Source organism: Arvicola amphibius, chromosome 12, assembly GCF_903992535.2.
Source record: "Arvicola amphibius chromosome 12, mArvAmp1.2, whole genome shotgun sequence".
NCBI lineage: Eukaryota > Metazoa > Chordata > Mammalia > Rodentia > Cricetidae > Arvicola > Arvicola amphibius.
This window is the reverse complement of record NC_052058.2, coordinates 166,248,336-166,273,086: the sequence shown is the minus strand read 5'-3', so window position 1 is coordinate 166,273,086 and position 24,751 is coordinate 166,248,336. Positions and strand designations below refer to the sequence as shown.

The 24,751-nt window shown below is 51.6% G+C and overlaps 1 protein-coding gene across 1 annotated transcript; it reads right to left on the bottom strand.

The window, feature by feature from the left end:
• On the bottom strand, positions 1–24,751 carry Chrdl2 (chordin like 2). The gene is given in 19 exon segments (XM_038314085.1): positions 1–80; positions 934–1,026; positions 3,862–3,949; positions 3,951–4,036; positions 4,295–4,310; positions 4,312–4,389; positions 4,392–4,427; positions 4,430–4,452; positions 4,455–4,473; positions 4,475–4,497; positions 5,366–5,425; positions 5,428–5,530; positions 7,423–7,474; positions 9,308–9,336; positions 9,338–9,403; positions 11,230–11,372; positions 12,215–12,308; positions 14,411–14,523; positions 24,670–24,751. Coding segments are annotated over 19 exon segments (1,284 nt in total).

Sequence of the window (24,751 nt, the reverse complement as noted above, 5' to 3'; positions counted from 1 at the left end):
TTATAATGTCTTGGTCGCTTTGTCTGGGCTGGCTGTGACTTTCAGCTCCGGAGTCTGGGCTAGGAAGATGGTCCAGTAACCTGCAAGAAGAGAGGTAGAGACGAGACAAGGGGTTTGTGTGTGACCGTGTCACTCGCAAGGTGTGTACATCAGTGACAGCAACTGGGGGCTTTAATGCTGGGGCAAGGAAGACTGTGTGGGGCTACGGTTGGGCCCCCCACTTGTGGATCGGTGACGGTTCCCACCCCTTACTGTCCTATGACTCAGCCTTCAGACACCCTGCATTTAAGGGCTGGCTTTCCTAACTCCATTCCTGTGGGTAATATTTATCTATTACTGACCCTGTTACTCCCCCTTTTCCAAAAACCCATCCAGGTCCATCTTCTTGAAGAATACAGAGCAAATTAGAGAGTCAGGAAAAGTGGCTAGAAGGCCCCCTTCGTTGGGAAGTAGTGACAGCCTACAGCAGTGGTTCAACCTGCCTAAGCAGACCCTTTAATACAAGTCCCTCATGTTTGCGGTGACCCCACAGCATAAAATTATTTTGTTACTATTTCATAGCTGTATTTTTGCCGCTGTTTTGAATGGTAATGTCAATACCTGATATGTGAGCGACCTCCGGGGGGGGGGGGGTGACCCACAGGTTAGGAACCACTGGTCTAGAGTCACGGGAAGCACCAGGGCTTGGGGGATCAGACCTGACCCTACCGAGCCAAGACAAGGCCAGCTGCTTAAGCTCACCTTCTCTCTCTCATTAGGGATTGAGAAATCTTCTGGCCCAGACACCCACTGGATTCCTGTGCTGGGAACTGACGTCTGTGGCTGACAGCCACCCCCCTTCCTCCCGACACTAGCATCCTGGGAACTCCCCAAGAGGTCCTCTGCTTTGTCTCTGCTCCCCTCCTTGGCCCGATTCCTAGACCAAGGTCCCACCTTCATGGGTGCCAGTGAGCAACCGGAAGTTCTGGGCTTCTTTCTGGAAATCTTGCTTCCTGACTCTCTTGATTTGAACCAAGTGGAAGATTCCTGTGGGCAGATAAGGCGTGAGCTAGGCAGATCAGATGGGGTAACAGCCCACAACTCACCCTGCCACCTCCCTCCCTGCCTCCAGTCTGACCAGACACCAGTCACGTGGAATAAATCTGCAGGGTCCCTGTCCTCCTGCCCCAACTGCCCCTCCTCAGTCACCACACGAGTGCCCTAGCCCCTCTTAACTGGCAGTCCCAATGGTGACCATTTGAAATATGCTGGCATCTCTGACCGCCTGTCACCACCACAGTAAATAAAGCATGTATCCTTTCCCTTCTCTTCTCTGCCGCTGCTCCTGCCACCACCCACAGGCCTGCCCACAGTGAAGGGAACGAGGGGGAGGGGAGGGGACGAGGGAGGAATGAGACAGACAGTAAGAAAAGGTTGACCGTGCAGACCAGCCAAGCCTTCCTCTAGCACACAGCATGTGATAACAACCCATAGCTGTGTTCATTCAGACATCGCAGAACATGGAGCCATCGTATCGAGAGTGTGGCCCTGCCCTAGCTAACACTTGAGGTCCTCGGAGGAAACCGAGCCTTTGCAAATTCCAGCCCCTTTGCCATTGTTTTCCACACCCACTGTGCACAGCGAGTGAAGCACCCGTCTACCAGGTCTTAGTGGGAAGGCTTCCCTGATCCTCCGTGAAGGGGATTTTAGCCTCCTCTATGCAGGACCTATCACCCTTGGGTTCTGTTTATCATTTTACCCGTTTCTTTTGAAAGGTGTCTCTATGGGGTGGGGGAATGTGTGTACACATGTAAGTACATGAACGTGGAAGACACGACAGACAACCTTGGGGACCGTCCTCAGTAATGTTGCCTTCATCCTTTGCGGCAGGGCCTTTCATTGGCCTGGAGCTCACCAGGTAGGCTGGTGTGGCTGGGATCCTCCCGTCTCCTCTTCCCTAGTGCTGTGATTACAAGTGTGTGCCATCACACCCAGCATTTTTACATGCCTTCCGGGACTGAACTCGTGGTTCTCACGCTTTTAATAAGCAAGCCCTTTACCAAACTGAGTTGTCTTCCCAGACCAATCCCACCCATTTCTTTTTTTAAAAAAATATTTATTATTTATTTATTATGTATACAATAGTGTGTCTGTGTGTATGCCTGCAGGCCAGAAGAGGGCACCAGACCCCCATTACAGATGGTTGTGAGCCACCATGTGGTTGCTAGGAATTGAACTCGGACCTTTGGAAGAGCAGGCAATGCTCTAACCGCTGAGCCATCTCTCCAGCCCAATCCCACCCCATTTCTATGATGCCGTCATTATGCCTTTTTCCTACCTTCTCTCTCAGACTTGAATCTTGAGAAACTTAACTCTCGGGGTTCTAAGCATGAAACACATAGGATATATTATCCTTGGATAGAAGGATGGATGGAGAATGTATGCAAGCCTATGTGTATGTATGGAATGCGCTGGGAATTGGAACTCAGGGCCTTCCTGTGTCCAAGGTGAGCATTCTGGTGACCTAAGTTACACCCTAGTCTTCCAGACTTAGTTTTCTTTTTTTTTTTCTTTTTTTTCTTTTTTCTTTTTTTCTTTTTTTTTTTTTTTTCTTTTTGGTTTTTTGTTTGAGACAGGGTTTCTCTGCAGCTTTTTTTTTTTTTTTTTTTTTTTTTTTTTTTTTTTTTTTTTTTTTTAGAGCCTGTCCTGGAACTAGCTCTTGTAGACCAGGCTGGCCTCGAACTCACAGAGATCCGCCTGCCTCTGCCTCCCGAGTGCTGGGATTAAAGGTGTGTGCCACCACCGCCCGGCTCAGACTTAGTTTTCTTACCTACAACATGGGGCCTGAGTACATAGCTACACTCAGCCTTCTACAAAATGGGCGGAAGGTTGCTTACATACCATGAAGGTGCTTGTGGGTACTTTGCACCTGGTGTCTGTAGCATGGCAGATCACAGAGCACAGGCTGCTGTCCTCCCTACTTGCAAAGTCTCCTGTGGCTTCTCCAAGAACCCCTGCTTCCCTCTGTGCAAAGGTCTACCCACCAGGAAGCCTTCCTAAAAGCAACTGTTGCAAGGATGGGGGATTACTGCTTTCTGCAGTCCCAGCACCTGCTGTGTGGGTGGTCTGAGAGCTTAGCTGTAGCCAGCATCAGGTCTGGGAACGGTTGCTGTGATCTGTAGGTTCAGAACAAACAGAAGAATTGCCTCCTTCTGCCTCTCCCTCTCACCATAGAAAGGCTTGTGAGGATGAACAAGTGCCCTTCCTCTCACTAAACAGAAGCCCACCTCTCTGCCATCTAACCCAGCCAGTGTGGTAGGAGGAGATGGTATTTTTGCCACATTCATAGGTCAGGGATTATCCAAAGCACCCTTTCCCTGGTTCACGGAGAGAGCACGAGGTCCAGGGGAGGTTAATGAGAAAGAGGCAGGATTTGAAGAGTGGCAGAGGAGATTTGAACCCCAGGTCTTCCTGGTGCATAGCCCTCTGCTTGTGGTCCTGACCTCTGCAGTCATTCAGAGAAAAGCTGTTTCCCTCTGACAGAGCAGCCCACCTGCTGCATCTTCTTATCTTCAGGCTTTGGATTATGCTTCAACGCCTTCAATCTCACCATGTAGAGTCTATGATTTTAAGGTCGGCTCCTCAAAGGGTGCAGTAAACCCTCCACGACCAGGAGAGGGAGCCTCCAGAACCTTGGTGAGCTTATCAGAGCTATCAGAAATTGCAGAGGAGCAGACAATGGGGATCGAAATTGGGGGGTTCTTACTCCTCGGGAGGATGCTGAGGCATCTGACAGGGAAACCTCCTTAAGGCCTCTATCGGTTCTGAGGGAGGAAAGGTACCAGAGGAATACGAAGCTGGGAGCAGGAGCTGGCCACTCACCTTTTACTAGCTTCCAGATGTAGGTCTCCACCTGGTCAGAGGCTTCATGCTCCAGGGCAAAGCGGTGCAGACCGTCTGGGCTTGGAGAGAGCCAACGTGTACACAGACACCTGGCCTGGCACCTTGGGACACTTGGCGGAAATGACCTCACTGTGGTTGGCATCTGCCTCATCTTCTGAAAGAGAAAAAAAAAAGTTTGATGTATTCAACCAACATTGACTATCTCAAAATGTCCATGTTCTAAACTTCATGGCTTCAAGAATGCAAGATATCATTTGACTTCACGTCTATGTCAGAAACCCCTGGAGGTTCCACTGACATGCAGGTAGTCCATGTAGCCTGGGTATTTTCTGTGTCTGGGCACCTGTAAACTCCTCCTCGTCTCTCAGGACCTATGGCCAGTGCCTCCCCTGCCTTCAGCACCCCTCACTACCTGGACAGATCTTGCAGCCACTTCCCAGTCATCTTCTTGGGGTTTGACCTGCAGGGATACTGTGTGGGGCAGGTCACACGACTGACAGTCCTGCTCGCCCGTCCACACAGGTGCACAGAATGCAGGGCATGGGCCACCGAAGGAGAGCACAGTAGGGGCCACACCTCCCCGTGGGAGTATGGTCTTCCCGTTGTGGGTGCAGGCTGGGAACGTGGAGGAGAGCAGGGAGGAGGCATGGGAGGAGTGAGTGCCTCAGGTTGGCCCAGAGTCTCTAGCCCAAAAAGTAGAGGGTTGCCTATTGTACACAGCTACATTGCCTGCAAAATGCTGGCCAGGGAACCAAAACCTGTACCAACTCTGACATCCCTCAGGGTTTTTGCCTACGGATGGAGAGCCCCTCCCCTGGCCCTCCGACGGTTCTTCTGGTGGAGAAAGGAGAATGCTGGCCTGGCAATGAAGAGCCAAGGACAACTCTCACACCTGGCCGATGGGCGCTCTAGAGGTCACTTCCCCTCACCTGTCCGTTGAATCTGTAGCCCCATGACTCATCCCCTCTCTGCCAGCCTGGGAGGATTACTGCCCCCCCCCCTTTTCTCCTTCTGCAGCCAGTGCTCCTTCCCTCCCCCCACGTCACCCGGCACAAGACAGCTCAGCCCCTCCTTCATTTTGATAGTCTTGTCTTCAGCCCTATGTCATGGTAATTTATTCACGTGTCTCCTCAGCTAGTCTGGGAGCTCACTGGGGCAGAGCCTAGGATGGACTCTGTCTCCTCCACTTCTCAATAAAGGCATAATAGATGCTCAGTAAAATACTGTTACTTAGGAGGCTGAGATGGGAGGGTCTGAAGTTCAAGGCCAGTCCCCCATCCCCCACGGAACAGAACTGATTCTTTCCCTGATCCAGTACTTGGGCACCTCAGTGTCCTCACCTGTCAAGTGGAATTAGGGTTCATGATCTTCAGGGGTACACTAGTTGTGTTTTGGTTTTTGAGTTATAAGCTCCCGGTCAGATTGAGACTGGAGAGCCAGAGTAGGGGATGCCGGAAGTGGGGGTGGGGAGGAGGGTCCTGGCCTCACCTTTCTTTATGCTTCTCCTTCAGAATAATCTTGACAGTGGTGCTGCCCGTTCCCTGGTCGGAAGAAGCGAGGGATTGAAGCCCAGAGGGAAACTGCGGCTGGTCGGTGCTGGAGTGCTGGGGATGATTCTCCTCTTTCCATCCTCCGAGTGGGATCCTGCCTCTGCAACCAGCAGGCAGGGTGTCTGAGTGGGATGTGCCACAGCTGGGGCCACAGACTAGGCTGCATTGAAAGGTTCGCTAGTGGAGATGAGAGGACTTTCCAGAGGTGTAGGCGGGAGATGGAGAGAGAGGGAGGAGGGGGAGAAGGAGAGGAGGGGGGAGGAGGGAGGGAGAGAGAGAGAGAGGACGGAGACGATGAGAAGTGAGATGTGAGAGATGAGAGAGGCGGAGAGGAGAAGAGAGAGCTGAGAGGAGAGAGGAGCGGATGATGAGAGAGAGAGAAGAGAGAGACAGAAAGAGAGAGGATCCTGCAGGGGTGAGAGAGAAGATATTCTCAGACTAATCAAGGGAAACACTGACAAGGACTTGGCAAACCAGCCTCCACCAGATCCTTCTCCAGACTTTGGGGCTGCTGTGGGTGGGCAGGCAGAGCAATGTGGGGTCAGGAATAGAGAAAACTTACTGCTTAGGAAAATTCAGATGATGAGACAACAAATGGACCTCTGAAGATCCCAGGAAGTTCCAGAATTAAAGGGTGGGAAAACAAAAAGCAAGGTCCACCCAGAGACTTTTTTTAAAAAAAAAAAAAAAAGAGGGGGAGGGACCCCTTTCCATAATCACCGGAATTCAATTTCCTTACTCCAAGCCCCTACTCTCACCCTCTGCCCTCACTCCCAGATTCTACTCCCATCCTCTGCCCCTCCACACCAGATCTAGTAGGGTTAGAGAATTAAGTTGAGGGTGGGGACGGCACCAGCTATGGGGCAGGTTCTCTGCAGCTCAGTTTGGGGACTGGGCTCCTAGGTCACAGAACTGGAATGGCAGGGTCTGGGCAAAGAAGAGCCTGTCCTTTCTCTCGATGTCCATGAGCAGCTCACACCCTGCCCTTCTACGATCCTTGCTCCCACTCCACGTCCTCTTCACGGCCCAGAGAGTCTGCAGAATAGAAACACTCCAGGCCCCAGTGCAGGCCTGAGCCCAGGAGATGCTGGCCCAGTGGAGTGGAGGCAGGAAGGACTTGAAGGACGCAGCTCCCAACTGGTACAAGCCCAAGCCACTCAGTTACTGTGGAAGAGGAGCAGGCCCAGGGTCTCCACTAGCCTGCGGGCCCCACACCACTGCCTTCTAGGGACAAGCAGGAAGGGAACAGATCAAAAGGCTCAGGTTTTGTGTGCCCTCCTGAGGAAATCAGTCCTGGCAAAGGCAGACAGATTTCCTTGCTGGGCAGGAAAGGTTAGAAGGTCCAGCTTGGGCTGTCCTAGGCTCCCGGAGCCCAGGCTGAAAGAATAGGAGTTTTCACTGAGGAACTGTAGGGGACCTGCATCGGGCTATGGTTCACTCTCCTATCTCATTCCCCTCAGACCTCAGAGAGCTGGGAAGGCCTGGGCCATCTGAATTCTAGGCAAGATTGGCAGGAGCCAGGATGGAGGTGAGAGCTGAAAGGCAGATCCCTGGCAAAGACACCGCCATCCCAGAACTGAGGCACAAGAAGCAAGGACCAAGCGGGGAGCTATTCCTCAGCGGCTTGGGCTGATCAGACACACACAGGCTGTGGATATGACAGTGCCAGCAAGATTCCCCAGAGGCAAACGAGGGAGTCTGGGGTTTACCCTGTCTTGTGTGGCAAGCTGTTTCCTTGTGACCCGTCAGTCATAATGGGGGACCCTAATGACAGGTAGGGAGAGAGGCTGAAGCTGGAGGTGCCAATGTAGCTGACCCCAGAGTGAAGCTCTCAGGCCTTGGAGTTAGGGTGGGCAGAGGGATATGGGATCAGGAGCAGATAAAGTGTAAAACTTAAGAAAAGCGAGCGTTGGTGGTTCATGCAGAACCTTTTGGCCTGGGACTGCAGCCTCTCCGGCCTCCAGGCCGGCACAGCTTTGTGCACACTTACCTCTCCAGGCTGCAACTGTGCCAAGTCTTCTTCAGTGGGGCTCTCACTTGTCCTGTCTGCAAAGGAAACAGGGTCACCCTGGTGGCCATGGCACCGGAGCCTCTGTCTATAGCTCTGCCTTCCTAAAAGCCACACCTGTAGACCTAGCCTACAAGTTACCTTAAGGGGGCCCAAGCTTCTCTATGTAGCTTGTCTGCATCGTTACTGAGTTATCAAACATCTCCACAGCCAGGATGCTTGCTCAGTCCCCCAACACTGACTGAGTTACTCCAGGGACCCAACTGCTCAGTTATGTCAGAGCATCTTACATAGTCTACTTAAAAGCCACTCCTCAGCTGGGTGGTAGCATGTGCCTTTAATCCCAGCACTCGGGAGGCAGAGGCAGGTGGATCTCTGTGAGTTCATGGCCAGCCTGATCTACAGAGCTAGTTCCAGAACAGGCACCAAAGCTACAGAGAAACCTTATCTCAAAAAAAACAAAAACAAAAAATAAATAAATAAAAGCCACCCCTCTGGGACACTGGTCATCCCTTTGTGAATGGTCTCAAGGTTCCAGAATTCCATGTCTACAACCAGGGTTTTCATGACGCACTTCCCGGGCTCTACTGTCTAGTCCCTCTGCCGCCAGGGGAACCCTGAGGCCACTTCTAGCTGCTGTTTTGGGGGAACCAGTACACAGAGAGAGCCCTGAAGCTTCCTGAAGCTTGGCACCACTCTCTTTCTCAAGCCCTTGCTTCATTCACTACACCGGTGATCTGGTTTGTCTTGAATGTTCCTGCTTCAGAGAGGCAGGGAGTAGAATCAAGCTGCCTGTTAGAGTCGCGCAGCCAGCCTCCCTTGCTCACTTCCCAGCTGACATGGAGTAAGGACGACTACACAGAACTACGCCTTCCCAGACCCCAATGTCCGAGGTTCCCCAGTCCACATGGACAGTCCAGTTGTATACCTCTGCTCAAGCCCAGTCAGTTCTTCAGGAGCTCACATGCCAGCCTCAGTTTACCCCAGGAGTCCAATCCTGTGGCCTCTGAGCTCATCCACTCCTGGCTGCTACTTCGTGCCTTTTAGCCTTGTTGTGGGGACAGTGCCCCATCACAACAGGCTCTGCAGTGGTACCACTTCTGCCCCCAGCAGCCAGTTGCCCTCAGCTTTACCCTAGCAGTGACTCCAATCCACGTTTCCTGCCAAGCTCCTCCCCCACTGCTCCCAGGGCTGCCCGTCACCCACGCTGCAGAAGTGAGGGGCTTTAATGAGGGCTATAGATGTGAGCATTGCCTGATGGGAGTTGACAAGGTGGGAGGATAAACTTTTCCCTCTGCTTCTCTCACCCCCAGACTTTTACTTTGCCTTGCCTGACCGAAAAGACACAGCACAGCGGTACGCATGGGTCCTGCTTTCTGAGACATCCATTTCAAGCCATCACCTCCCTGTAGGACGGGAGTGTCTACTTCATGCTGGCCGTCCCTGTCTCTTCCAGCAGTTCCACAAATGGGATGATGTGGGACCCTGGCAGACTTCAGAGTCACAGTTCCAGTTAATTGCTGGGACAAAGCACTCTCACCAAAAACAATTTAGGGAAAGAAAGGGCTTGTAATCAGTTTATAAGTTACAGTGCTTCAGCCAGGGAAATCAATACACGTGGGAAGAGGAAGGAGAAAGCATGGCAGAACACTGCTCTGGCTTGCTTGACTTAGCTAGCCCAGGAGGGACCACTTGCCTAGAGGATGGTGCCGCCCATAGTGGGCTGGCCCTCCTACATCAATTAACAAGACAGTTTCCCATAGACACCCCACCAGACAGTGGTGATCTAGGCAATCCCTTGGTTAAGGCTTTCCTCCCTGAGGGCTATAGGCTGTATCAAGTTGACAAAGCTCACTGTGACACTCACCTTCTGCGGGTCTGACAGCAGGAGTCAGGCCAGAGGGAGTGGGGTGGGGCAGCCAGGTTCAGGGCAGGTCATGAGACCGCAGTAGGTGTGTCCTTCCTGACAGACAGAACACACCAGACTGGAAATGAACTCTGTTGAGGAACAGCCTTGGGGCCCAGGAGAGCCTCTTTCCCTGGGCACAAACAGCCTTGAGGTCACCCCTGAGATAGAGGATGGAGGGAAGTGGCACGTGGTTCCTGAGAAAGGCAAGTCAGCTCAGGAGTTTCCCCTTGACCTCCTTTTCCCTCTCCAAGCCCTGAAAAGAACTTCACCGCCGATATTCCCTCAGCTTTCACAGCCGTCTGTGAGATGGGCTTCAAGATGGGGGGACCCAGGAAAGAGGGGGGAACTGTGTCATTCAGTCAAAGAGAAAGCGTAGAAGAAGGAAGCAGAGGCCCCGGCTTCAGGCTTTCCCTACTGAAATCGGTATCTTTCTCCTGTACCTGCATCAGGGACCCAGCGAGGGGAAGGACTCATGGGTGACTCCTAGGCTTATAATGGTCTTGCAGAAAACCATTGGCTTAGAACTTCAAGACCCACTCTCAAAGGTGAGACTCCAGAATGCAGGAACCTCAAGGAGGCAGGAGGTCGGGCACCTTTGGAGAGGTCTTCTCTCTCGAGATTCACCTTCTATGAAAGGCAGTGAATACACTCATTCGGGTTGTGAAGATCAGCTGTGAGTGTGCCCGGGAAAAGCTGCTGTAAGACCCTGTAGTCTGAGAAGTAAGGATCCTGCCCCAGAGGGGAGGTCAGAACACAAGCCAGAGCCATAAATGGGGTGGGGAATGAAAGAGGTGAGTAGAGCCTCCAGCAAGGATGGGCAAAGGGACTGCTAGAGCAACTTCTCATCCACCACCGTTTCTGCCTCCTCCCACAGCCTGGTCCTAATGCAGGACTCCCCAATTACGGGAACGGCACCCTACTAGGAAAAGAACATGGACTTTGGGAGTCGGAGAGGTCTGGGTCTGGATTATGACCGTGTTGACCATGCAGCCATAAGCAAGCTATTTTACTCCTCTGAGTTCTTGTTGCTTATCTGAACGGGATGTACTAAGTTAGACTTGGTTTATGGTTGGTGTCCTGTCTGTGGTGAACAGATGTTTGTCCAAGTCTCTTCAGGAAAAGTCACACAAGGCCAGGGCCGAGCGAGTTCCTGCACAGCTCACTGAGGCTAAAGATCACCTCAGCAGACTCCCCAAAGGAGTCAGAAGAGGTTTGGTGATAGGGAGTAAGGAGAAAGGGAAGCCAAGCCTGGAGTTGGAGTGACAGCATGTGTGGCAGGAAGGGAGCGGCAGGACTCTCCCAAGCAAGAAGATGAAGACTTCATCAGTCAGGACATGCTTGTCTTTGCTCCGTCTCCAATTACAGGGCTGTCAACCCTGCTGTCCTGAGGCCTTGACCATGGGCAGGGAGAGCCTAAGAACTTCAGACTAAACCCCATCTGTGTCCCAAGACTGTTGAATGGTCTCCCTCCCTCCCTCCCTCCGTCCCTCCCTTCCTCCCTCCCTCCTCTCCCTCCCTCCCTCCCTCCCTCCCTCCCTCCCTTCGTTATTCTTCCTTTATTCTGCAATAGCAACTGGCATCTTCTACATGCCAGGCCCTGGACATTGAGCAAGAGAAGACACAGAAAAAAGATGGGCACATTCCCTCTCCTCAAAGGGGTACAGCATTCACCGGGGAAAACAGACATGAGCTACTCTCATTATTTGGGAATCAGGTTTGAAACCCAGAGAAAGGTCACCTCAACAAACTAGGGGCAGGGCATTGTGGACCCTGGGTGTTCCCTTCCCGCCAACCTTTCTTATTCTCGCTTAATGGTCCACCCCATCCCTCTGTGTAGGAAAGACACTGGCTTGGGCCCTAGAGACTGTAGAAGGTCTTACAATACAGCTACAGAGGACACACTGGCTGGACAGGCGGGTGGGGACCAGCTCCTGCGCACTGAAGATCTCTCCGTGTTGGTATGTGGTCTCGTTGAGCTGGCAGGACTTTAGGGGAACCCGAAGCCCAGAAGGGACATGAGGATCTGCAGGTGGGAGAGCAGGGGAAGGAGGAAATGAAATTTCATGGATTTAAGATTTTTGCCAGAATTAGGAAGACCACTTTTCTGAAGATTTTGTTCTCTCTCTCTCTCTCTCTCTCTCTCTCTCTCTCTCTCTCTCTCTCTCTTTCTCTCTCTCTGGCATTTAAACTAAGGTCTGGCCTAAGAGGTCCCCCTGATACCTACATCTGACCACATGCCTCCCTCCACTGTAGCCTAGCTACCTTTTCGGTGTCTGAGGCCCATGAGTGTGCATGGAATACCCTGGCTTCGTTCTCCAAGAGACAGGGTTGGAGAACACCGAATTCCCACCCTTGCGGAGTTACTCTCACAGTGCTTGGAGTAAACTTTTGTCATTCACTGGCCACCAAGGCTGACTCCCACTCCTCATTCTGCTGGGCGGAGGGGATGGTCTCCCATTCTGGGACACCCCTCTCATTCCCTCACAATACCTTCACTAAAACCCTAGGCCAAGAACCAGGAACAGAGTGATGACCAAGGCTTGGCCCTGCCACCTACGGGTTCACAATCTGAGAGGTGGAGACACCATGCATGCGTGCATACAGGGGCCCGCCAGCCCCAAGCCCTTCACCTTCACTTCCCCCTTACTTCTGCATAACCAGAGGGACTGGAGCCCAAAAGTGGAGTCAGTACGCCAGTTTCTACTCTTTCTTTCTTTAACTTTACATTTTTTTATTCTGGTCTCACACATCTGATGGACAGGGTCTCTCTTTTCCTTATGGAGGCTTCTCTCAGTCAGGGGCTTACAGCAGGAGTGAACCGGTCTGTGCGGATCTCAGGGCCAGGGTAGGAAAAGAGCTACTTACCCACACACCTGGGGCAGCACTGCTGTGGCTCCGTCACAGGTTGTGAGCAGCGGAGGGGTGGGCAGCGGAGGCGGTAACAATTCACATGGCCGCTCTGAAACAGACACATGGTCAGGCCTTATTCCAAAGAACCACTGCCTCCAATCTGCAGGGGCCCTCGCCCCAAACATCCACCCCGACTGCAGAACCCTGCTTTCTCTTCAGCCTCTGTATAATAGAATCCAAAACAAACTCAATGAGCCCATTCTGACTCCGCCACCAAGCAATCTCATTTAGCCTACTCATCTGCATGCTTCATCCATGAAAAGGACGGACCTGTCATGGGTTTGCTAAGACCTCATGACCCCTTTGTGGATATGAGAAATAGAAATAAAAACCTTGAGATATCTGGGCATTGATCTTGGTCCTCTGTCCCCATGAAGTAGGCACAGTAGCACATGCCAATGACCCCAGCACCATCAGGGTAGAGGCAGAAGGATCAGAAGTTCTAGATTATCCTCTGATAATTTGAGGTTAGCCTAGGCTACATGAGACCCTGTCCAAATAAAAGCAATTGGATGGTTTTAAAGGGGAAGAAACACCATAGCTCTGGGTTCAGGAAAGGCCATGTGAGCTGCTTCATGGAGAATGGGTTTTGAGAGGGGCATCAGAGAGGCCTGCTGGTGGGCTGATGCAGTGGTCCAGACGAGAGATGAAGACGGTGAAGAGGGGCAATGGGGAGAGAGCGAGAGGCATTCAGACTGCACTTTGGAAATACAAGCAACAGTCGTTTGGGCTGAGGAAAAGAAACTACACGTGTGAATTCCGTGGGAAGCAGACAGGACTAAGCTCCAGTGGATCACAAAGCTTGGCCTTGGTCAACCACACCACGTGACGTGTCTGGAATTTTCTATTATGGTTTCCTTTCTGTTTTCTGGCTATATTTCATAAAGTTCCTTTTAAAATGGCTTATTGGCCTCCGATGTGCTAAGGATAATAATAATAAAAAAAGAGGCAGCTGGAGCTTGGGGGAATTGTATCCCTATCTGTGCCTGAGTTCTACCTGGAGCTAAGCTGGTGGGACAGTGGGGAGAGTGAGGGAGGACCAGAAAGGAGTGAGCCCGGCGAGGACCAGAGGGCTCCCCACTCAGACTCCTTTGGGGCTCTTCTCTGCCCCTAGAGGTTCTGTGTTAACCATAGATGCCCTCAGAACTTCTGCCTCCTCCCTCTCTAGGTCTGAGAGGAGAATAGGGTGCCAAGGATCTGAGAGCCAGAAACCCCGGCAGCACCCAGAAAATGAGTTCAAGATGCCTCAACAGGGCCCTACTGGCTGAGGGTCCCCTATGCCCTGCTCCTCCTATCCTTCCGTTCTCATGCCTTCCTGGAGAATTCTGCATTGCACTGGTTTCCTGCAAGGCCCAGGGAGGTGCTGGGTTGGTGAGATGATGTGGATGTTGAATGACCCCGAAGGTGAAGGTGTTGAGAGGTTTGGGATATGGGATTTTGTGGGCAGTCCATAGGTCACTGGGGGCGTGTCCTTGAAGAGGACCGTGGGACTTGGGCCTCTTCCTCTTTGTTTGGCTTCCTGGCTACAAAGTGAACACTGAGACCAATTGACCTTGGACAATAACCTCTAAAGCTGTGAAACGGACTAAATGTTTCTTTATGTTTTTCTCAAGCGCTGCACTGTGGTGAGGGAAGGCTGACGGCTTCCATCAGTAGCTGGATAGCTGGAGATAGAAATGAAGACAGAGACATGGCCTCTGATCCATTTGGTTCAGCCTTTGGCTAGATGCGAGACTTCTCAGGGGCCTCATCTAGAGAGGCACACCACTGTGAACAGTTATCAGGAGGCTGAAACACGCGTGTTCGTGCAGGGGGAGCTACTCCAGGCACAGGATGAATGAACACTCCTGAATTGGAGGAACGCTGAGACAGGGTTAGGTGGCAGGCTGGAGGGGATTCCTTGGAAAGGAATAGAGTAGAGTAGAAGTCACAGAAGCCAGAAGGCTCTGGCTCGGCTGGGTGGAGAATCCGGCACCAATACACACCAAACTAGAGACCAGATCCTCAGTCCACCCAGTCACTGAGCCACAGCCACCTCCGACACCATCACACTAGGGTGATAATTCCTGGGTGTCTGGACCTTAAGTCCCTCCATCGTCTGATCTTGCAGACACTCCTGGCAGAGGTGACCTGGTGGCCAGAGGAACCTACCTCCGTGCAGGTACATCGCACACAGTATATCGTGCCTTGTGGCTCCAGGTAGGGGTGCCAGCTCTGGCCAGGGGTATATATCTTCTCACCGAAAAGGCAGACTTTGCCTGGGCCTGGAAAACAAATGAGGGGTGTTAGTCTCAGGAGGTCCCAACCCCAAACCCTACCGCATTCCTGCTCCCAGGATGTCTGACTTGGAATCTCAGCTGGACGACACACTTGTTCTTGGGCGTGTGGCTGCCCCTCTCTGACTGAGCCTTGGCAGTTTACAGGGCAGTGAGGGGATCGGGCAGTGAAAGGCTTTATGGGCTACAACTGTGGTTTAAATGGTAGTTCTATTGCATAGTGGATAATACGAGGTCCGGAAAGGACAAATCAGATGTTAAGCCACACAGCAGTTAGCACACCAGGTAGGCTGAAAGCCTGGATCTCCTGGCTCTCAGTGTGTTCACTATTCTTCTTCTGCCTCATCCTCACACTCGCTCCCTTCCCATTTGCCTTCTCCTCTCAGGCTGTCTCTTACACACACACACACACACACACACACACACACACACACACACAGAGAGAGAGAGAGAGAGAGACAGAGACAGAGACAGAGACAGAGAGACAGAGACAGAGACCAGAGATAGAGACCAGAGACAGAGACAGAGAGCCTCTAACTCTCACGTATCATTAAAAAAGACCTTTGTGAGCCAAGGGCATGGTTTACTGAGGAAAAGCTGGCTTCACAGATGTGATGACTGTGTTCAGATCCTCAGCACCCACATCGAATGTCCTGAAGCGTGGTAGCCTACCTGGAGTCCTAGTGTTGGGGAGGCAGAGGACAGGGAACCCTTGGAGAAATCTGGCTGGCTAGACTAGAAGACACCCCACTAGTCGAACCAGCAAGTGCTGGGCTCAAGCGACAGATCCTGACTCAGTACATAAGGTGGGGGCAATCTAGAGAGACACCTATGTCGACCTCTGACCTCCACATCCACGCATACACATCTCTGCACACGCACGCATGCACACACGCGATATGAACGCGACACCCACAGAGACAAAGATTATCTTTGTTACTTCCCTGAGCCACCTTGACTTGACGTCCTAGCTGTCTGCGTATCCGTTGCTAATGGGTACATGGGTTGTTTCTCAGAATGGCTGAAACACTGGCTTGTGTTTGAGATGGGGTAGCCGCCTCTCCTACGCCCCTGCTCTGCAAAGCCTCTGCTCTCCTTTCATCTCTAACTAACATTGTCACCCTCACTTTCTCCCTACCCCCTGGCTGGCCCAGGATCACGCTTCCCACTTCAGTATGGCTACCCAGGCTCACTGTGTCTCTTGCCCTGTCTCTGCCAGCTCCCCACCATACAGCCACCTGGGGCTCTTCAGTCCCAAATGAACATTGGCGTTCCTATAGGAAACCTCCATGACTTGGGCTCTTCTTTTCAGAAGACATGAGGAGATCCAGCCAGAGCTTAGTGCCTGAGAAAGAAACCTGCATTTATTCTCTGTGCTGTTTTATATGTGTAACATATAAAACATTATATGTTACTTAGCTGGTGAAAAGCTCAGTTGGTAGGGCGCTCGCCCAGCATACACAAAACCTTGGGTTTGACCCTTTCCTCAGCGTCATATAAATCAGGCAAGGCAGCAGAGGCCTGTAGCTCCAGCACTCTGAAGGTGGGGAAGGAAGATAAGAAGTTCAGGGCCATCCTCAACTACGTGTGCCTTTGAGGCCAACCTGGGATACAGCAGACCCTGCGTGAAAAATAAGTTAATGATTTCCTAAACATTGTGTGAGAATTAATTGCTGTAATATTTGCTTAGCTTTCTCATTGGGGGATGGGCAACAAGGACCTTGGGCATACGCAACTTAGCTTTCTCACTGGTGGGTCATGAAGGACCTTAGGAATACCCAACTTAACTTTCTCATTGAGGGGCCATGGAAGACCTTAGGAACACACCGTTTAGTTTTCTTGTCGGGGGGCCACGAAGGACCTGAGGAACACGCAGCTTAGCTTCTTACCTACCTGTTTCCACCAACCCACTATGGAGGGTGGCATCAGACAGCAGGTCCTGTCACCCTTGAGCCAGCAACTCCTGACTGGCTTGTCTTGCCCGTATCAAATGAGCTATGTTTATCTCCCAGCCTTCCCTGGCAGAGGGTGGAACACAGGCCCAGCTGGGGTGCTGGCTAGAGCCAGTCTGACTCTCCATGGAGTGAATAATGTCTTTCTTTCTCAGTCCCCTCCCCCCACAAGGGAGGGGTGTTTGCAACACCGTGACTACCTTAGGTCTCAGTCAGTTGCTGAAGAAACTGTGTCCTACCTTTCTTGGGGCAGTCCTAAAGCCCTGGGCTTCTGCGCCAGTTGGCACACCTTCCCATCCCTGCCCACTCAGAGTGTGAGGACAGGAGCCACTCAGTCAGGGCTCCTCCCTGCCACCAACATGCCTGGCAGAAGCTGAGCCTGTGGGGGGCCTGGCAGGAGGCCTTTGGTGGCCACAGACTCCACCCTACCATGCCCTCTAAGGTGCCTGGAGCGCCCTTCCTCTAGGGAGGTGCGTGCCCAAGGCCATGTGAACACCAGGAGGGAAGGAGACTGCCAAGCGCAGCCATCCTGGTTCCACTGACCCTGGCACCAGCACCGGCTCCTGTACGAGGCTGTTGGCACAAGTGCTCACTCCTGAAGCTGCAAACACACGAGGTGACACTCAGAAATGTCTTACCTTTTCTGAGCCTCAGTTTCCCTATTTGAAAGATATACAGGGGTAGGCTATGATCTCCAGAGGTTTCCTGTATAGTCTATGAATCCACAATATCACGTTTCTAAGATTCAAGATTTGAGAGTTGCACGCTTGTAAAAGCCTGCATTTCATTACATCGTGAAGCTTCTGATGGGCTTTTTGGATACTTTGGTTATGAGATGGGCTGGCTATTCCATAGTTCTTGGAGGTTCTGATGGCTGCATCTACCCTAGGCTCTCAGGCCCTCCTAGGTGGATTAGGATGAAGTTCTGGGAGCCACTGGAGTCCATCTCGAGTGCCACTGAGAAGGAAGCAGGGTGCTCTTCATATCTCCCCCCCCCTTGTCCTCCACAACCTTCTGCCTCTCTTCCTGGCCCCAGCCCAGCCTCCTCTCCCCCATCACCGTTCTTATTCCACCCACCTGTGCCCAGCTCTCTCTCCATCTAGAAATTAGCAGGTCTTCATTTCTAGGACCTTTTGTAGTCCCAGAGGTTGAGTAAAGCTACTTAAGTATCCCACAGCCAATTTCACATCTGTTCAGTGGCACTTGGGGCTATTCTAGGATTAAGTCAGATCCTATCGACACCACGCTTACTGTCAGACACAGATTACAATATATGTTCATTTAAGTAGTGTGTAAGACCAGACTGAGAAAACCCAGGTCTGGGTGCTGGCTCTACACTTCCTTAACGGTCTATTTCTCACGGTATTATTTCCACAGTTCTCAGGACAGCCTCCAGCCCCTCCTAGCCATGATCATCATAATACCCCAGAGGTCATAGCTCCAAAGTTTCCTCATTCGTGAAGCTCCTGGACCCTTATATCTTCACTCAAAAGCCAGTCCTGTCTCCCTGAATATCACCGGCACCTCTCCGGACCTCAGCTAGGGATACAGAGCTAAAACTGGATCTGCAGGTTGGGCAGAGAAAGGGAAGAGAGGAATAACAGGTGAGAGCCTCGGCTGGGGAAGGAGGGATGCATGCTCTCGATGAGGCCTTGGAATCCAGAGGGCAAAGGGGGCCTGTGACGATTATTAACTGAGTTGCAGGGTGGTATGATCAAACCTGCATTTTTGAAGCATCATCAACGTGGGCCATGGGAGTTGAAAGCCAACTGGAGAACTAGTGGGCAAGGGACCAGGAAAGAGTCCCTTTCCTGTCCCTCTGGCTGTCACTCTGGGGAGAGAGTACCATGGCTGGACCTAAAGGGAAGCAACTGTGCTTGGTGGGCAAAGGTGTCGGTTCCAAGGGCAGCCACAGGGCAGGCAGGGCAGGATATGGATGGAGAGGGCAGAGGAGCAATCAAGGCGGGCATGGAGGTTCGGGTGCGTGTGATGTCATCGGGTGGCCCAGAACCACTTGCGAGGGTGGGGACAAGCGCAGTAGCCTGAGGCATTTGGCAGAAAGTTAGCAGAGTGAAGGCAAGGGACCACAGTGGTTGTAGCTCCTGGGCACGGACATATCAGTGACGGCAGGGCACTTGGCACCGTGTGCAGTGAGCATCAATCTCATTAGTAACAGGAAAGAGCTTCCCGACATTCCCTGATTTGTGGAACTCCTGCAACTCAAGTCTTTCAACCAGTCGGGAGACACGCGCACGTGCACACACACAGAGACACACACAGACACACACACGTAGACACACACACAGACACACACACACATAGACACACACACACAGACACACACACAGACACACACACAGAGACACACACAGACATACGTGTGCACACACACTCGCATACACACAGCCACACAGATATGCACACACATACAGACACACACATACAGACACACACATAGACAGACATCCACACAGATAGCCACACACACACACACAGACACAGACACACACACAGAGATACACACAGACAGACACACACAGACATACACAGACACACACACATACAGACACACAGACACATACCCACATATGCACAGACACACACAGACACACATACACAGACAAACACACACACACAGGGACACATACACAAAGCCACACAGAGGCACACAGAGATACACAGAGACACATACAAAGACACACACACACACACACACACAGACACACACGCACACACAGAGACACACAGAGACAACACAGGTACACAGACACACATACACATACACAGACACACAGATGCGCACACACACAGACACACAGACATATACACAGAGACGACACAGGTACACAGACACACATACACAGACACACACAGACACACAGACACACAGACACATGCACACACACAGAGAGAGCCACACAGAGCCACACACAGAGAGACACAGGTACACAGACACACAGACACACACACACACACACGGAGGGGTGCAGAGACACCAGGCAGGAACATGGAGGTCTTAAACAAGGAGTGGGAGGAGAATGACTTGCCAGGCATCTGGAGCCACCTTCAAGTACAGAGAGGAGTGCCTGTGGCTAGGACGGGAAGACCCCTGAACGGGCTCTGAAGGGTGCTAGCCCCCGCAGAAAGCACCCACCTCCACAGACTCCCTGCCTACTTTAACAGACTGAAAGGATTTGGACTTAATTTTTCTGGTCTCAATTCAGGGCAGGGATATTTTCCAGGCTGACTGCAGATGGTCCCAGGTCACCCACCGGGCTGTCCCTGAGCTGGCTTCTGGATACATTTTTAACCACTACTGTTTGTGGTGACCCTGTTTTCAGTTTCAGCCCCATCCCCTCTTGCTGAGTATTTTGCTCATCCCTTCAAGGATCTCCCACCTTTTCCACCTGGAACATACTGCCAGTGTTAGGACAGCCCCCCCCCCTTTTCAGACAGTTTACATGCCACTGCCCCTACAAAGCCACCCCCACCCTGCAGATCCCTGGCTTCACCTTCAGGACTGAATTAAGCTTGGTCCCAATGTGGTCTGAATTCTTATCACCATAGATTGGAAGCACTTGCTGAGTGAATCTGTCTCCTATACTAGAGTGTGCGAGAGGAAGGAGTGAATGTTGACCCTCTGCCGGGTGCAGAGCCTGTGTGGAGTTAGTGCTTGCTGAATGAATGAATGCTTGGGTGGATGAGCTTAACCCAAAGAGGGGGTGCGGCTATAGCGGGAGATTCAACGATGGTCTTTAATCTTGGAAACCTCTCTCCTTAGCAACAACAACAACAAAACAAAAACAAAACAAAAAAAACCAGCAGTATTGCATAGAAGAACAAAGCCCTTTCAACATGTATACCATGCTACATCACAGGAATTAACCTTTTACCTCCCTTTCCAGTTCTTGGCCACTGACTCCCCAAACCACCTGACAAACTAAAGGTCAGAAGCTTGGGGCAGCTGAGGGCACAGGTGACTCCCTGATCTTTTAAAAAATTTATTTATGGTTTATGTATGTGTGTTCTGCATGCCAGAGAGGGCATCAGATTCTATTATAGATAGTTGTAGTTACCATGTGGGTGCTGGGAATTGAACTGGAAGAGCATCCAGTGCTCTTAACCACTGAGCCACCTTTCCAGCCCCAACTCCCTGATCTTTACGAGCAAGTCAACATTCCTCATATGTCCCCCTCCCAGTGCACCCCACAGTCTGATCCAAAACATTCATGCAATGGTAAAGGTCCCATGGGGGCAAGTCAAGCGTGCAGAGTGTGTCTAAGGACTCTTCCAATAGCAATCAGAAACAACCCAAAAAGCAGCTTCTGGGGAGGCTGGAGGGGGCCATGGAAATATACCACAAGGTTCAGGGAGAGAAGAGAGGGCTGGAATTGTAGTAAGAACTCAGAAAATCTCAGTGGGCCAGACTGCCCAGGAATGCAAGCCTTCGGGTCCCATTTCTACCCATACAATCATATTTTATTCACACAGACACCCTCACTCTCCTCTAAAACACAAGCCTTGCCCTGGGCTCTGGCTCTCCTGGAGGGAGGCCTCTAATGAAATTACAAGAAATGTCTCAGTGGCCAAACTGCGTAAGCCAGCAGAAGGGATACGCTTCTCTGAAACCAGCTCCCTTCATATGGACACAGCAGACATTTAGAAGTGTGGAAGGACTTCCAAGAGCAGAATCGTTGAGCCAGGAAGGGCATCTTTATTACCTATCAAAGAGAGCTGTCCACATTCTATTCCACGTGAGTATATATAATATATATAATCTAAGTGTGTGTATTATATATATTATATATATGTATACACACACACGCTTAGATTCATAGACTCCTAGAAACCTAAGGACTCAGACTATGTCCATTCACCTTATTTTAGAGAAAGTGAATCCCAGTGAGGGAGGGGTCAGGACTTGCCAGAGATCCTAGATCTCTCCCAGCACAGACTACACATTCATTCCGTAGCTCTGGAAGGGGTGTTTATAGAGATGCCTGTCGAAGGGACAGGACCAGAAGAAATGGCTTCAACTTGCAAGCAAAAGAACCCAACCGAGACACAGCGAAGAATTCCCAAGTACAAGAATGGGCAACAGGCTTGGGTCCTGCCCAGGATGGCGCCTGATCGTTCTGCTGCACCTCCCAGGGACACCGCTCTGACATCGGTCCTCCTCTTTGAGAGTTCGAGTTTTCAAGGTCCTTTTCTCAGAGCCGGCGCCATGGCCGGCGGCTGAGGGAACTTGAGAGGCCAGCCCTGGAACAGGTGCAACAGCTGGAGCAACTGCGCAGCTGTCTCGGGGCTTGCTGCCTGGAGCCAGTGAGTGAGGCAGAGACCTCTACTGGTGGGAGCAGGGAGGTGCAGAACCTTGTGGTTAGAGACCCAGACACAGGGTCTTCCCTTCCCTGCTCCCCACCCGGTCATGCACATCTAGACAGATGGATAGAGATGTGACCAAGCTGGACAGCAGGGCAGGATTCCATTTGCTAAGTATTCCAGATACATATTTCCCTAGAGCGTTCCAGGCATGTTTTCCTAGGAATCGTTCATCTATCCCTCCCCACAGGACAGAATACCTATGTTCTCCCAACTCCCACTCCCAAAGTCAAGTGGACTTAGGATGAAGATGATAACATCTTAGAGACAGGCCGTTAATCTACCCTGGTCCTCAAACGTCACCTACGCGCAAGCATCTTACCTCACAGGTGGCAGAGGCAAGGAAGGACACGGTGCCTGAGGTTAGATTTTGGCATCAGGGAAAGAGCAAGTGTTGCTACCCTGACGTTCTGAGGGTGAGTTTGCCTTTGGAATCACATTACATCTGAAAGAACTACTCTTCTGTCTAGGCCTGCTTCCGGGGTCTGAGAATCCATCACCTGGGACCCAAAACTCTAATTCCCATTAGACGCAAACTCCAGAGGGCTGATGCCTTACTTGGTAATCAGCTAGTCTCCCGAAAGCAGCATAGAAGAGAAGCCTGAAGCATGCTAGACGGTTCATGAGGACACAGCACAGAGAGAAGTAAGTTCTGGAGAAGGCACTGGAGAGGAGTAAAGGAATGGGGCCACTTCTGAGTCACAGAGGGGATGCATGACCACACAGATGTGACTCCACCTGGGGCTTGGGTCAGCACAGTCAGAACTAGGCCAGAGCCTCCAGCCTGTGTGAAAAGGGGGTACAGTCAGTGGTGAGGGTGGGCAGCTAGGCTCAGCTTATGACCTATCTGAGACTCAGTCTGGATCTGTGGGGAGAGCCAAAAGGAGAATAAAGAGTTTCTGATGAGCAGCCTTGGACTTCAACTAAAGAGTGTGCCAAAACCCCCGCTCACAGGCCCAGCCGTGTTTCAAGCTGTAACCACCTTGGAAGTCCATCCCGTACACAGCTGAGAACACCCATCTGTCGGCACCATTTGTAAAAGCACTTTGGAGTTACCAGAGGACTTCACACACGCCACATGCTTGAGATCTCTCTTACACTAAGACAAGACTTTTCATATGAGACCTTAAGACAGGACGCTGGCAGGAGACTTGCAATGATGACAAAATTCACAGACCAAGAGCGCCAATCAACCTTGGGCTCAGTGACAGGTGAAGGTGTCCCAACACACGTGACCAATTAATTCATGACAGAGTTGGGGTTAGGATCTAGGTCTCTGTTCCTTCATCCATGGCGTGGTCCCCCTGCTTCATCTTAACTCTTAAAATAGATGGCTAGACACAGAAGAGAAAGCTCTCCCAGCCTTGACAATGCCAGGATCTTAATGCTCCTTCCCGAATGCCAGGTCAGTTAAATGACGGTCATTTTCTTGAGTGTCTGGAGCTTTGTATTGATGGGGCTATGGAGGAGAGAGCATACTGAGGGACCTGGGGACAGATATGGATTAGAAGGCCAGTGGAGGCATGGGGACTTGGGGGGAGGAGTCATCAGGCAAAGGTGATTGTAAAACTCAGAGGCTGAGAGTAGTTGCTGGGCCAATCCTCAGAGTGGACCTCCCAGGGCACTGATATTGGGAAGGGAGCTGCGGGGCCAAGGCCAAGGCCAGGGCAGGCACAGAGGTCCTCTAAGACTGTCTCTTTCCATGGACAAGCAGGCAGACGAGGAGTAAGTCCTCAAGGTTCAAGGAAGGAGTGAGGACTTTTACTGAGTATTTGGCATCTTGCTAGGCATTTGAGAGCACTGTTCCTTTGAATCCTTCCCCAAACCCTTCAGACCCCTGGTTAGTAGCTCTCCTTTGCAGATGAAGAAACCAAGACACACAGGTTTGAAAAGTGACACAGGTGTAAGAGGCAGGGTCAAGGCTCGAACCCAACTCTGAATAATCTGTTTCCCGTTCATGAGAACATCCACAAATCTCCAGCCTTCCACACACAAGAACAAACAAGACAGCAACCAGCCTCACCAGCTCCACAAAGCTGGGAGTGAGAAGGAAGCAGAGTTGACCTGTGGAGCTGGGGAGATGGAAGGTTCTCAGCTAGGAGGTAGGCAGCTGGGATCTTCAAGCTAGGCTCTGCCCCTGGAGCAAACCACTGCCCCTCGTTGGTCCCTGTTTCTTTATTAAGGGAGTTCAGAAGGGATTACCAGTTTAAGGGGGCTGTGGGCCTACATAACCTGCTTGAGATTACATTGTTTTTGAAGAGGAAACTCCAGCATTATTCTTCGGGGAAGCTACGTCGCAAAACATCACTCTGCAAGTTGCCCTGCATGCTCCCTGTCATTTAATACTTAGAACGGTTTTAGGAGTCTCACTCCTCTGTTAAAAGTGAGTGATGGCACCTCCCTGCGATATTGTGAGCATCCAGAAAGAAAAAAGACTAGAGAGGTCACCCTGCTTTGTTTCATCTTTCTGTCCAAGAGCTCTTCCACACAACAGCCTTTATCTCTTCATCACACACTCCTTTCCTGCGGCGACACACCGGGCTGCTGGGAACACAGTTCCTTTCCACAATGCGCAGTTCCTGCCCTGTGCAGGGCAGCATCCCCCCCCCCCCCCCCCCCCCCCGCTACCCTGCGTGGAGTTTTGCCAAGCCCTTGTCTTCCCCCAGACTCACCAGCCCACAGTGGTCTCAGCCTTCCTGCTATGCAGGTGCTGCCTGAATGAATTTATGAACTAGGGCTCCCTACATCCCAGTGGTCCCCATCCCTCCCCTGCTTGCCCAGACTCTGCCTCGTTTCTACTTACGGGCTCGGGCTTGGGAATCCAGGGGGAACCAGAGCATCACGAGTCCCAGCAAAGAGGAGAAGATTCTCACCTCAGGAACCAT